Source organism: Haliaeetus albicilla, chromosome 5, assembly GCF_947461875.1.
Source record: "Haliaeetus albicilla chromosome 5, bHalAlb1.1, whole genome shotgun sequence".
In the NCBI taxonomy this organism is placed as follows: Eukaryota; Metazoa; Chordata; class Aves; order Accipitriformes; family Accipitridae; genus Haliaeetus; species Haliaeetus albicilla.
The window spans coordinates 9,173,516-9,187,249 of NC_091487.1; the positions used below are offsets into that span (position 1 = coordinate 9,173,516).

The 13,734-nt window shown below is 40.7% G+C and overlaps 1 protein-coding gene across 3 annotated transcripts in view; it reads left to right on the forward strand.

The window, feature by feature from the left end:
- Positions 1 to 12,137, forward strand: part of BRF1 (BRF1 general transcription factor IIIB subunit) — a 174,018-nt gene extending 161,881 nt beyond the window's left edge. For all 3 annotated transcript variants that reach the window (XM_069783268.1, XM_069783269.1, XM_069783270.1), the window contains 3 exons: positions 2,868 to 2,919; positions 5,971 to 6,139; positions 8,357 to 12,137. In XM_069783268.1, the coding sequence (XP_069639369.1) occupies positions 2,868 to 2,919; positions 5,971 to 6,139; positions 8,357 to 8,394 (259 nt within the window). In that variant the 3' untranslated portion in view covers positions 8,395 to 12,137. The remainder of the gene's footprint in view (positions 1 to 2,867; positions 2,920 to 5,970; positions 6,140 to 8,356) is intronic.
- Positions 12,138 to 13,734: the final 1,597 nt, after the last annotated feature.

Below are 13,734 nucleotides of genomic sequence, written 5' to 3' on the forward strand. Positions count from 1 at the left end.
CAGTAATTTATTGCTCCATATGGCTGGTGTGGCAGCAGCTGCTCTGGTTTAAGGAGGTCAGGGCATCTGGGCATTTAAGAAACAAACCAAAACCCCACTATAAAACCTTCCTAAATGGTTTTGTACAGTAATAGTAAGGTTCTCCATAGCCATAAGGAGAGCCAAGGGAGAGAAATTAACTTCTCCTTTTAGATATTTATAACTTTTATATAATTTTAATCAAGGACATTATTTCAGGGGGGAAATAAGTCTTTGTCTCTCTTTGCGATGGTTTTACCTTTTTTTTTCAGTTTTCATTGCTAGTGTTTGTAGGTAGCACATAGTACCGAAGTGCAGCGAGCTGGGCTCTTCAGCCCACAGGGTGAGTGACCCCTTCAGATCTGCACTGCAGCAGGTAACCAACAGCCAGAGCGGGAGCAGAATCCAACCCGCTGCTTTTGGATACATTAGATGTTATGCTGAGAGAGAAACTGTATTGCTCAAATTGAATGGCAGCGCTATATTTCTAGTAATGAAGTGAAGATGTACACTTTGTGAGCAATTATCATGGAGCAGAAATAAAGCTTTAATTTCAGCTTGTGTATGAGAATCACTCGCTGCTGAAAAATGGTGTAGAAGGGCTCTTGGATTTAGCACTAAAGTTTGCAAATAGGCTTTTCATAAGCATGAATTTTTATTTTCTTTAGGGGACCATTTTAATTAAAATGAAACTGGAATGTTTACTCTTTGCTTCCTATAGCTGTGATTGTTTTCTTCACTGTGTGAGCACATGTATAATTTTCTCTAAAAGAAATGTCAGCAGTTTCTGATTACCTTGTGAGTCTTACTCAACAGCTTGATTTTAATTGGGGGCAGGAAAGATTTCAGGGTGCTCCGGGGAGGTCTGATGTCTTTTGGTAGCAGTAGGAAATAGGTGCTATCTTTGGTACAATGTTAATTGCAATAATCACTACTACAGGTTTAAAATAAAAGTCCTTCATTTCTTACCCCTGTTGGGTTTTTTTCAGTCAAGTCAATGAAATACAACCTGTTTGGTAATTAGCATTCTTCGGCTACATAACCTTTTGACATTGCTGCATTCATGTTTTTGTAAGCACCTAAACAGGGTGTTTTGGAAAACAGTGATTGACAGTAGGTAGGTAAGTCTCAAATTTTAGGAAATAAGAAATTTTTCACAACGAGGGTGGTGAAACACTGGCACAGGTTGCCCAGAGAGATGGTAGATACCCCATCCCTGAAAACATTCAAGGTCAGGCTGGTTGGGGCTTTGGGCAACCTGATCTAGTTGAAGATGTCCCTGCTCATTGCAGGGGAGGTTGGACTAGATGACCTTTAAAGGTCCCTTCCAACCCAAACCATTCCATGTTTCTATGATTCTGTGAAAACTCTACAATTCAGGTTAGATAAAGGAAAGAGAAGGCCAGGCACATAGAGAGGAGTGTGTCCATGCCTTCAAATACATTCTCTCTAAGCCCAGAAGGCCACCAGGATTTGTAAGTAATAGATAGTTTATGTGGGTCAAGAGTATCTCTTTCTTGAAATTTTTGAAAAGTTATGACATATGACAAGAAGTATCTGCAGCAGAATAATGTGTTCTGGATCCTTCAGTGGTACTGCTCCTAAAGCATTCCCATGGCTTCTTTTTGTTTAGATCTTCTGTAAGGAGGCACCTTGGACTACTTCAGTTGCTGATATGCCTTTTGGTTCTTGCAAAGCATTTCAGAGATGACCAGTTTCTGAACCTTTTTGGAGCTCAGCCAATATCTTGTGTTTTAATATTGTCTTCTCCATCAGAGATAATGATCTGAATCTCTGCTGCTCATTCTCTGGGGTTTTGTTTCCTCCTGCTGATTATTTGAAATAAATAAATAAGTAGGAAAACAACCTGTATCTGTGTGTTAACAGGGAGGAATGGCTAATAGAAAAATGAGAGGAAAGATACTGCTTATCATAAAAGACTATATCTCTGGAGACATAAATTGGTATTCATTAAGTTGTTTGCCTAGACTTAGTTAAAAGACGTACTTGAGAAGCTGTCTGAGCAGTGTTTCAGTAGAAAACAAGTCATCCTCTTCCTGACTAGATACATCTAGATGAGGAGGAGAGACCAGAAAGCAACACTAAATGATGGATTGAGAACAGCCTTCATGGCAGTAAGTAGACAACAGGCTGTGAAATGTTTTTCAGAAAGAACAATATTTAACACTTAGCTGTAAAGTAATACTGATCCATCTTTTTTCCCCAAATATGCAGGTCTTTTTCTTATCTGATGCAGAATTTTTAAAAATGTTTATGTTCAGTTTCTGTCATTTCTCATTCAAGGTATGCAGGGTCCCCTTGGTTTTGATGATGATTTCTGTAGCTGGAGGTTAGAATTTCGCCTGTGATGATTATGATATCCTGTGTGTCTAATATTACTGGTATCCTGTATATATCATCAAATACAGGGAAGCAGTTGCAGATTGGTGCTTAGTAATTCAGTGTGGCTCGGTTTTGTCATGTCTGCATTCTTCCAAAAAATCAGCTGTGTTTTGACTTCTGTAATACGTGACAAACTCCTCTATTTCACAGACCTTTGGGATGGGCTGGGGCTGCCGTTTGAGATGAGGTTTTGCTACTGTGCTTGTTGACTGGCATCTTTTTTTTATTATCCTGAATTGGGGCAGACGCTTACAAGGGAATGTGTGTATTAATTATTGTGGAGTCGGTGGCTCTCCACTCTTTATCTTGTATCTTTAAAAAAGTAATTACACAACATAACACTAGCAAAGTGCTTTTACTGTTTGGGGAGTGAATACTCTGTGTCAAACTCTTGTGTGTGGTGTAACTTTTCTGATGTTCACCATTTCTTCTTTCCTTCTTTGCAGATTAAGACCCTTGATTTCAACACAGCTTGCTAAAAAGGCTGCCACTGAAGAGGTATGTAAAGTCCAGCACTTCTCCTAGGGCAACAGTTTGAGTTTGGAAATTCCCACAAGCCTTTCTCAGCCCAGCTCTGGTTATGTGGTAGATAGTGGGCAAAACAAATGAGAGTCTTGTCTCTCTGATCAGACCGGGAGCTGGTTACTGCAAACACTGCAAAGCTAAAGTTGCCTGTTTTCCAACCAAGATTTGCCCTTACTTATCCATCAGTAACATTAGCACAGCCTCATAACGCCTGGTTAGACAGCAGAAAGAGAAAACTCCCTGCAAGCATCCGAAAAGGTACATATCACACAAGGGGGTAGGAGAAGTAGGAGAGGGCAGAACTCGTGCCTGTTTCCCAGCACTCGGACCATCCCCGTGAAAAAGGGGGATGATGCAAAATGCTGCTTCTGTGCAGCCAGCACTGACCCAAGGGAAGGGCTGGGCTTCTGCAGGAGACCAGCGAGGAAACACAAAGTGACAGCTTACCCTATATAGCATGGATTACTCTTTGGTTCGTTTGTTTGTTTAGTTTGAAAATATAATAGTGCCATAGAAAAGTTAGTGCTAGTAACTGGCCAACACCAGAAACCCTCCTTGGGTGGCTTTGTGCACCTGCATTTTCTGCCGAAGGGGTTGTGATTATTATCAAGTCACAGAGAGAATTGCTTTATTTCGCTATTATTTTCACACTGTACAGAGTAGACATATGCATTTTGTGTATGGTAAAATAACTGTCTACTGCATATCTAAAAAGTCTGTTCTAATACACCAACAGTATTTGTCCTCCTTCTTTTTCCCGTGAACGTGTGACACTGACACTCTTTAGAAAGTGAACCAGTTACCTTGGGTAGTTTAACATGCTTTGACAGTTGCCCATCCGTACATAAAGTCAAGTCCGGAATGTCTGGAAGTGAATTCAGGAAGTTCTGTTTAAAGGTGTTGTTTGACTGCCTTATTTTTAAAATGACTAAAACCCATTGATTTTCAGAAACGGTTTGATATCCTGCCTGGGGAAGTACATTTTCACTTCTTTTGCTATGCTCATTAGAAAACTCTGCACATTTTTAGAAGTATAGCAGTCTGGAAGTGGACATGATAATTAGAAGAAGGTCACATTTTAATTAGCATGGTGCAATTTTAAAAAATAATGACTCAATTGTAGCTCCTTTATATTCACCCACTTTTTCAGAGCAGATGGATACTTTTAAGCATATAAATTGATATATATTATGATGCTGATTTGTCTCAAACTGTTGTGTCTTTTTCTGCTTATACTGAAAACCTAGATGGACTCAGTTTGATCACTCTAGAGGCAAAAGCAGTGGTAGGAAATATAAAATAAACTGGAGGGAAGTTCCTCTAAATAATGTGATTAATTTGAGCATTAAAAAATCATGAAAACCTGTCTTTGAGTGATCCGAATATCTAAATACTTGATTTTCTATTAAAATTAATGGGTGTCTTGCCCTATTAATGAGCTATTGGAGCAAACCCTTAGATGACTTTGAAAAACTCAGGCAGATTCTTTGGGTTGACTGTCATGGTATATGACAAGTTCAGGAACAGCTTTGATGTTTGAATAATTAGACTATCAACTTTCTGGTACAGGGATTTTCTCTTATGGTGCATCTCTAAAGTGCCTGGAGTTACAGGGATTCTGGGAGTTACTGCATCCCAAGTAAATACATTTATAAATAAATAAATAAAAATAAATTAATAACGCTGAATCAGAACTTACTGCCAATAGAATTAGAGAAGATGCAGCAGTACGTGGTTGTATACTGTAATTTAAAACCTAGAGTACTGTAGGACTTGTGGTAGGGACCAGAGGAGTTGGGTTTTCCTGGTCTCCTTTGGACCACTCATTGTTAGGAGCACCTCACTGCTGTCCTTCCCAAAGAAGCGGTCCCAGTCTTTTCTGTCTTTCCCAAAAGGGGAGACGACGCTCAGTGCTGATAACTGCTGACTAGTGACAGGCACTGTTAAGTATTGCCTTCTCAAAATTGCTTAGATGGTAAAGCGGCATTAATGGTTGATCTTTAATGTTCTTCAGGTTGCCACTAATGGGATGTCTTTCTGGGCCATAGGCTGTAGTGTACAAACCCCAAACAGTCCAAGTACAGAACAGAGGTGAAAAGTGCCCTGTTACAAAGCTGGTGGAGATAAAGCTCCTGGGATGATTCTTCCGTGGATGAGAGAGGGAGGTAGAGCCCTGGACTGAGCACACCATGGAAGTGGGAGCTCCAGAGAGACCGGAGCCTGGGCTGTGCTGGGGCAGACCACGTTGCTGGTTCCTGCCCCTTTCCCAGATCTGTCATTAATGAACCGGAGACAATATTACCTTCTCCAAATTCGTCTCTGTCTCCTTGTGCTGTTGCCCTTTCTCTCCCTCCCTGCTGTGTCCTGCCTAACCTTGGAGCAACTGGGAGTGGGTCCTGTCAGTGATCAATTCCCAAGTTAGTGTTTGGAGAGCATTATTCTGATAAATGTCATAAGTAATGTTACAGGTGCTGGCGTGTATTATCAGCCTAGTGCTCTGCCATCACATTAAGTGCTGTCTAAAGAGTGCTATTTGTTCCACAGCTCATTTGTCCCTCTAAATAAATCCAACCAGAGCTGTCAAAACTAATAAATGTTGGGTTTTTTCTGATTTGAAGGATACATTTTTGCTGTCATTAAAGTGTCAATAACATTGTTATTGTGTCATAGGCCTGATGTGAGTCCAGCGCAATGAGGAAAAGGTTGTTAAGTTTTCCTGCAGAGCTCTGCAGAGGAGCCTTCACTCCCAAATTTCTCCTTACCTTGTGCTTGCAAGAGGATCCTTGTTCTGCTGTTACTGTCTCTGGATATTTCACTTACCTGGCTATGAATTATGTGAAAACTGTGGATATTAGTGCCTGACTTTCATTCGGGCAACATTTTACTGAGCAACTTTCATGTGCCCTGGAGGAGCTAAGCCTCTAGCCCCAGATGTGGGCTTCCCTGTGTGGAATCTGCCAACGTTGTGTACAAATACCGAACGAAAGGAAGGGCTGCTCTACTTTCCCCTCTTCTTTTTTGCAGGTCACCTTTCCAGATGCACAAGCAGAAGCCCCTGACTTAGAAAAACCAGCAGCTGTGCTAGTGGAGAGTGGCCCAGTAGCTTATAACCCTGACGAAGAGGTAGAAGAGGAAGAAATAGAAGAAGATGATGATCACTGCATGAGCGCCTTGCAGTTAATGGGAGGAAACGGTAAGCTGGGATGCTGTCGAAATTGCCATCTGCTGGTGCTGTGGGGTTCGTTGTTGCAGGGCTGAGGACAGACAGGGTTGCCTTGCTTGTCCCTGTCCTCCGGCGGCTCATCCCATGCAGAGCTCCTGCCGCCTTCCCGGCAGTGCCCATTCCTGTGGGAAAGCCGGGAGTCCGAAACCTTGTCTGAAACCTGGTCTTCTTAGGGACTCCTCCTGAGAAAACTCTGCATCTCGAGCTTTAGGCTAAGAGGGCTTCTCAAGAACAAGCTGATGTTACGCCTTCTTCAGAATTAGGTTTCTTAATGTGGATCTGAGGGATTAGTGGGTCAGTGACCCTCCATCAGCAATGCTCGGGGCTCGTTGCCTCCCGAGCCGAGCTGCCCTGCTCCTGCCTGCCTCCTCAGTGATGTCCAGGTTGTCCGTGAGCCCTCGAGACGTGGCTGTCCGGCTCAAAACAAAACGAATCGTCACACTCCATTTCTGGGGAAAGTGTTAGGAGGAAAGAGATCTTCACCAAGTACAGAAATTGCCTTGATAGCGTGCGACGTGCTGTATGGTACACAGATGTGTACTAATTTCTGTGGGTTACCCAGCAAAGCCACTCATTTAATTAGGTTTCTTTGCTGGCAGGAAAAGGCAGTATCCTCTCCGCTGTGGTTTTTCCTAACTGGACACATCCACATTTATCCTTTATTAAAAACTTCCCCTTAGAAGTTAAGCTTTGAAAATATACAAAAATATTTCTAAAATGAGAGCTGCTAATTATGGGCTGTGAAAAAGCAAGATGGGAATAAGTTTCCTACTGAAATGATATTTACTGCAAAAATCTTTCCAGTACTATTAATTTAGCTTTCATGGACAGTATGTATACATTTCACAAAAGTGTCTGTTGCTTTTAAATTATTTCTCCACTGGAAAATAATTGCTGAACAGTAGGAAAAACAGTTTGTTGCCTGCATTTATTATTAGAATAATGTTCCCAAGAAAAAGCACCCATGTGGGGGAGGGTGGGTCTATGTTTATTAATAAACCCCCCACAAAAATAGAATAAAGGTCACTGAGCTTTTTTTCTTTGTAAATGTTACTATTTTTAAACCATTCTGAGAACATTCCACTACTCCCTGTCTGGTCTGGACGACAGCTGAAAAATCAGAGTTTAAAAAAAAAATAAAAAGGAAAGGAGTATTCCCAGAATTCAAACGCAGGTGTGCAGAGCCGCTCAGCAGAACAAATAACTCCTTTCTAACTGCTTTCTTCATGGATTTTAGACCTGTCTGTCTGGAACGACTGCAGGAATTACAGATGGTGAACTTCACCCATTCTACACAAATTATTATAGATTACGCTTAATTCTGCTTCTGAGCATTTGCTTGACTCTTTGGATGAAATGTTGCACTGTATTGGATTTGGAATATAAAGGTCAACTTTACTGAATGCTCGTATGTAATAGTTATCCATAGGTTCAGCTAAGCAACAGAAAATACCTGTTTCACTACATTCAGAAGCACAAAGAAGAGAAATTGGTGTGTTAGAAACCCACAGATTCACCTTCTGACACACACATCACACAGTCTTTGCACTTGGCATTGTTTTAGAAAACAAGACGGGATAAAAAAATCTGGGCAAAATTTTAAGTTGTTCCTCTAGGATTAAGTAGATACAGGAGATCCGAGTCAGATGCGTTGGTCAGGATTTGTTGCACGACTCCTTTGATGTTGATAGGAACTGTGAGCTATCTCTGAACTCTTGCAGTTTCAGCCTATAAATCCATGAATAATATAAAAAAGCCAGCCTTTTTCTTGGTGGCTACGTCTAGTGAGAACCGTGCCTACTTGTAAATATATGCTGCTGCTTATCAGCCACCGTGTTCCAAATTACTTGTGACAATCAGGGTTGATCACCTTAACCTCTAAATTAAACCAAGTCTTTCACATATCCAGGTGCCAAGTATTCCTGAATGAGGGTCCAGTGACAAGTGAGAAGAGATATTTACACATGCTTGCTTACAAATAATTTTATTTCACTGAGGAAAGTACATGCAAGAACTTTTTATTTAGCCCTAAGAAAATACATGATTTTTAAAATGCTTGCTTAAGGCAAAACTTACCATCTAGTTACACAGCAGGAAAACAACCTGAAAGTAGTGATACTTTTGTTGTATCTTCCATCTACCTGGAATATATGCATTTTTGTATGCCTTTGTCTTTGTGTGTTTCAGATTATGGCTGTGATATGGATGATGACGATGGCTATTAGTTCCATTTACTTCCAAAGGACATAGACTGTGTCATGTTCCCAGCAAATCTTCAGTCTCCAAACTGTATGAATAGTGAAAGAAGCTATCTATGGTCAGCAAATGTAATTGAACAATCCTTACTTTTGTAAAGCGAATTTTAGGTTGGTATTGACTCTGGTCAGTTTACATTGACCCATAACCCAGCAATAAAGTTTGGGTTTGTACTTGAATTTTTTTTTTATTTTGGTGGATCATAGTTTGAGGGTGAAATTAATGGGAGTAATGTTTCCAGAGAACAAAAGAGAAGAGACAAAATAGACTGTGTATAAAGCATGTGTGGCTGAAAGCAACACATCTCTTATTTATGTGAGCTGCTTTTAGGCATGCTGTTGAAAGGGAGCAGATAGAAGGACGGATAGGAGAACAGGTAAAAACGAGAAGTGTGCCTGTTGATTATTTGAGTACAGAAGCATTAGTTGTCTCATAATGCTACAACCGAAAGAAAGAAAACATTTCCAACCTGTATTGTAAACATGACCCTGTTACTGTACACAAGCTTCCTTACCCAAGCCTATCAAAAATTAATGACAAGTTATATATTTGCAGGGCAGAAACGGTTTCTCTGAAATGAAGTAAATACTTCTTTATATTAATAAATTCATAGATTTCTTAAAAGATAGGACAATAGAAGGCAACGTTGGCAGCGAAGGATCATCTTCCACTGCAAGTCCGATGCGGTCTACGTGGAAAGAGGGAGAAGACCTGGATGAGGCAAGAAGGGTAGAGAGAAAGCCAGCGACAATGCTGTGCTCACATGCCTTTGCTGGGCGTCCCTAGGGACAGCCAGGTCTTGTTGCAGCTGGAATTGCTGCAGGAGAGTCACTCTGGCCATCTCTGTGGAGCTGCTCTTGTCTGACTGAGTTAGAGTGAAGGTCTGCTCCCAAGAGCTGCCTGTCTCTAAAAGCAGTTGAAGGAAAGAGAAAGCTGAGCTTTTTAATAAATAAGCTAGCATCTGCTTTGGCTGAATTTAATTTAATGTAATTTATTTAACTTTCTGTGGGTAAATAAAAGGTCACCGTGCAGCAGTCTGACTTTCATGGCTCAAATCCCACGCTTGAACAGTCGCTGCTACGTGAATAATGCTGGAGCTCCGGCCCTGTGCGCCCCAAAACGTCAACAGGCAGCTCCTTCTCTTCCAGATACATCAGCTCTCGCAATGCTGTGAGAGCAGGGGTCAGGGATGGAGCCCCTATTGCCAGATCCCACCCCGTTGCCTCTGACCTGCCTTTCCCTGGCACTGCTGGGTCCGAGGCTCTCGGCTCGGTGGGAAATGCACTGCGCTCTGGATCACGCTCTTGACGACCGCAGCTGCAGGACCCAAGATGTTTTTCATTCCTCTCCCTTGTCTGGTGACAATCATGAAAACTGTAGCGCTGCAGGCTCGTCTTGCACCAGGGAAAGATGGATGTTGATCTTACCAACGTGATTTCTGTTAAGCTGTCTCTCCTGGTCCGCTCGTCCTTCCTACCCTTTTTTGAGCAGTGCTCATCACTAAAGCGCCGTCCATCCTCCCGCTGCGGAGGGTGGATCGTGGCAGGAAAAGAAGCTGCCTTAGGAAGCTCGCTAGCTACTGCCAGCCAGAGCGACGGTGATGCTCATAGCTGTGGTCATCACCAAAGAGGGGAAGGGCCATATGGCCTTCCATACTTCTTCTGTCCCTCTCAGCAGCATGCCTAAGAGGGATCATATAAGTAGAGCAAGAGCGAGTGCTTGTTTTAGGAGCAGACTTAATATTATTTGGCTGGTAAATGTAGTTTGTTGGGTAGGTTGTATCTGCTAGATATTTTTGAGCCCTGTATAGGAGTATTTCTGCAATGACTTCTTAAAAGCAGAATTTGGTAGCAAATAAGACGCAGTGAGGCTAATGGGAAGAAGAGCTCTTCTGAACCAGAATCCAGTTACTTAGTTTGCAGCACTTCAGTGGAAAGAAGAGGTTCCATGTAACTCTTAGGGGAAAAGCTGGCATTTTCACCAAAAAACTATAGATTTTTTTCTGATACTTTATAAATACTGCACAGAAAATGATACTGAGGAGATAAACCTTACTACCTCTCTTTTATCTACACCGTAAATTAAAAATCATGCTAGAAGGGGACAATTTTTTAAAAAGTATTTTGTTTTATCAAAGTTCATGCTCTGCAAGTCTTTGAGACAGTTGAGTTTGAGCATTTGGGCTTGAATTAATCTGCCAATAGGATTATTACAAATACCCATACTCTCAGTATATTCTCAAAGCTTGGGTTTTATTCCAAGGTACACATTATTCTCTATGCAGGAAATAAACATGCATAAATAAACACGTGTATGACTCATGTAGGTCGAGTGCTTTTCTCAAATGCAAGTTGTTGGCTCTTAAAGAAACCACCAAGATGAATTCTTTATTGCTAAGGGTCTTTCCTCCAGTCTTCTGTGTAGATTTTCATCGGTTTGTTCCCCCAAAGGATACTAAACCTGCTGCCAATGTAGGGATGTTATGTGCGGGAGCTGAGAGTCTGCCCAAATAACTGCTGCTAGTAAATTTGAACTGCAGTAGCACATTGCATTTCTGAGAACATTGTTTCCTGCACTGGAAGTAGAGGATTGCAGTTTTTGAATGCTCTCGTGTGATTTGATTAGGAAAGGCTATTGCATAGTCTGCTAGAAGGGCACTTGGAGAGCAGAAAAAAAAAAGACCTACAATTCTATAGGATCTCAGTGAAGTTAATGGCATGGTTCCTGTACAGGAGTCCTAAAGGAAAGGCCATGGTATTGGATAGGCAGACTTCACTCTGAGCACTGTAAGACTTCTTACGCTATAGTGGTTATGTACATTTTTAATTTATTGGTGACTTATCGGGATTTTTATAATGTTCATTCCTTCTTGATTTAACTAAGCTCAGGAAATGTAAACAGATTAGAACATGCTAGTTTCTGTTTTTATAGCTAGTCATTAAAATGTAAAAAGATTAACACTGCATTAACTCTGTTTACTACTGTTGATGTATCTGGACAATTTTGTTGTATGTAAGTGAGCCTAAATTCACTTGGAGTAATTTGGACCCTGCTTTTCTCAGGATTCTGATTATAATGAAGAGAGCTTAAAAGGCTTCAACATTTGTTGTTCTTAGATCTTCTTATTTGAACCCACACAAGCTGTATATCATCGGGTTTGTTGCATAAAGCATGTCTCTTGCTGCAAGTCGCTTTGCTTGACAGGCAAAACCCTCCAGCTGTTGCATCCAGCTTGTCTGCCATGCAGCCTTTTAACACTCTTGTATTGTGGGAGTAAAAAATGAAATAATGAAAATAATGGGATTCTTCACTGTGGTGAGTGCATTTTCAGTGTCTTAATCATCTATGACATTTCTTTAAGATTACTGTGTTCAGTACAGCAACTTTTAAATGGTGCCAGACAGCCTTGTCTTGAGGGTTAAACGTGTCCATTGAAAAAGTTCTTGCCATCCTGATGGCTTGTTTGTATTCTTTGGATTGCATTGAAACTCCAGTCGCAGATGTGTACAGTTATTGTAGTTTGCCTAATAAATGTTCTGTTTCTTATTTTTGTGTTAAATCCTTGCATTTGGTTCAGTTAGTGCCAAGGAAATTAAACCTGTTTGATGTAAGCATATGTATCATCCTTACACAACCATGATATGAGCCATGTTAAGCTTTTTTACTGTAATATATTTGCTGTAAATAAAAAGTAAAACCCTTGCATAACCCATCTTTTATGATGCTGTCTTGCTAATTTCTGATTCTTCTGTCTTCATTCTTACAAATGTTCATTTTTGATCGGTTGATAGTGGTCAAAATTTGAAATTCAGAGCTTTATTTCATCTGTAAAAGGGAAGACATGTCTAATCAGGCAAGAGTTTTTTACAAGATATTGTTCCACTGATAAATGTAGATACTTTCTGTAAACTGGATAACATTAACGAGGTTTTTCCTCTAAGCTATATAATTAACTGACTGTGGGAACAATATATAGTGTGTGTACTTAGTGGAACTGTTCCAGTGCTTGTTTCTGAAAGTTGTATCTTGATAAATAAGGTGTGTGCTGAGTTAAAAATCATGTTATTTTATCAACATCTGGTGGCCACAGTTTGGAGGCCAAAATTCACATCTACTCCGGGTGCACGTGGGTATTTGCTCCTTGTATTTTTTTCTGGAAGTGAAGCTACTACTAGATCCTCAGGAGTGCCTACTGCAAAGTTTTAGCGTTTAATAGGACAATTAACAGTAGTTTTGATAAGGCAGTAAGTATGTGTCATTCCAGCATTTCACTGGGTTCCCATACCCTCATGTAGGTGCACTTCTGCTTTCATCAACATTAGGATGCTTGTATCTTAGTTTCTTTTCAGCTGTTCCAACCCTGTCCACTGGCAGTTGGGAACTTCTCTAGTGATGTCCATCACTGATGCTTTCTCACTCATAACATCTAAGCTGTTAAAAAGTACTGGGCACCTTGGCCTCGTGTTTTCTGCTTTTCCCAAGCTATAGAGTTATTGGCTTTGACCTGTAATTTTTCTCTTCCCTATCACACCAGGCTTTCATAACCAGAACCATTCTGTCCACCCAGCTTGTGTTCATCAAATACGCCTCCTTTAAGGGTCTGAGAAGTGAAGTAATGTTAATAAAGCTGAAATCTTGTAAAGCTTTGTATTAATTTAATTTGTCACCAGTAGATCATAGCGCGCTCATTATTAGGTTCATGTTTTGTAACACAGAAGAGGCCATTGTAATTTTCTACTCCTGTCACATGTGTAAGAAGAGTTACAGCATATTATTCGGTATTTCTTATGTCCACCCCGATACCTGGCAGCGGTCTTGGTGAGTGGTGGTTGTTTAGTGAAAGGGGTTAAGCACATGAGAAATGAGGCTGGGTGAAAATTCATAACTTGCAGCATAACAAATTTACTTGATGAGTTCTCTCGTAATTGTTTTTTTCTTATGGGACTGTTGTGCATTTTCATGGAAATGAGGGAGGTGCATACGTTTCATAAAAATGAAATTCCCATCTTGCCATGTGACTCTAGGAGCACAGAATTTTATGACTTTTAGTGTGAATCTTACATTTGTTGTTGTATGGGCTGGCAGTAAGTGGCATTGTACTGGACACCGGGATGGCAGTCATTGTATTATCTGTTTCTCTTGCAAAATTGCAACAAGAATGCTTTCTTACTGCTCTTTAGTGTTCTTAGTAAAGTTTCTCCATTCTTCAAAAGCAGAAAAATACAGCAAATTAAAGGAATTTGAACAAAGAAATGAAAAGAAACAGCACCAACACTGTTCTTACCAGGTAGTTTTTATTCAGTGCTCTT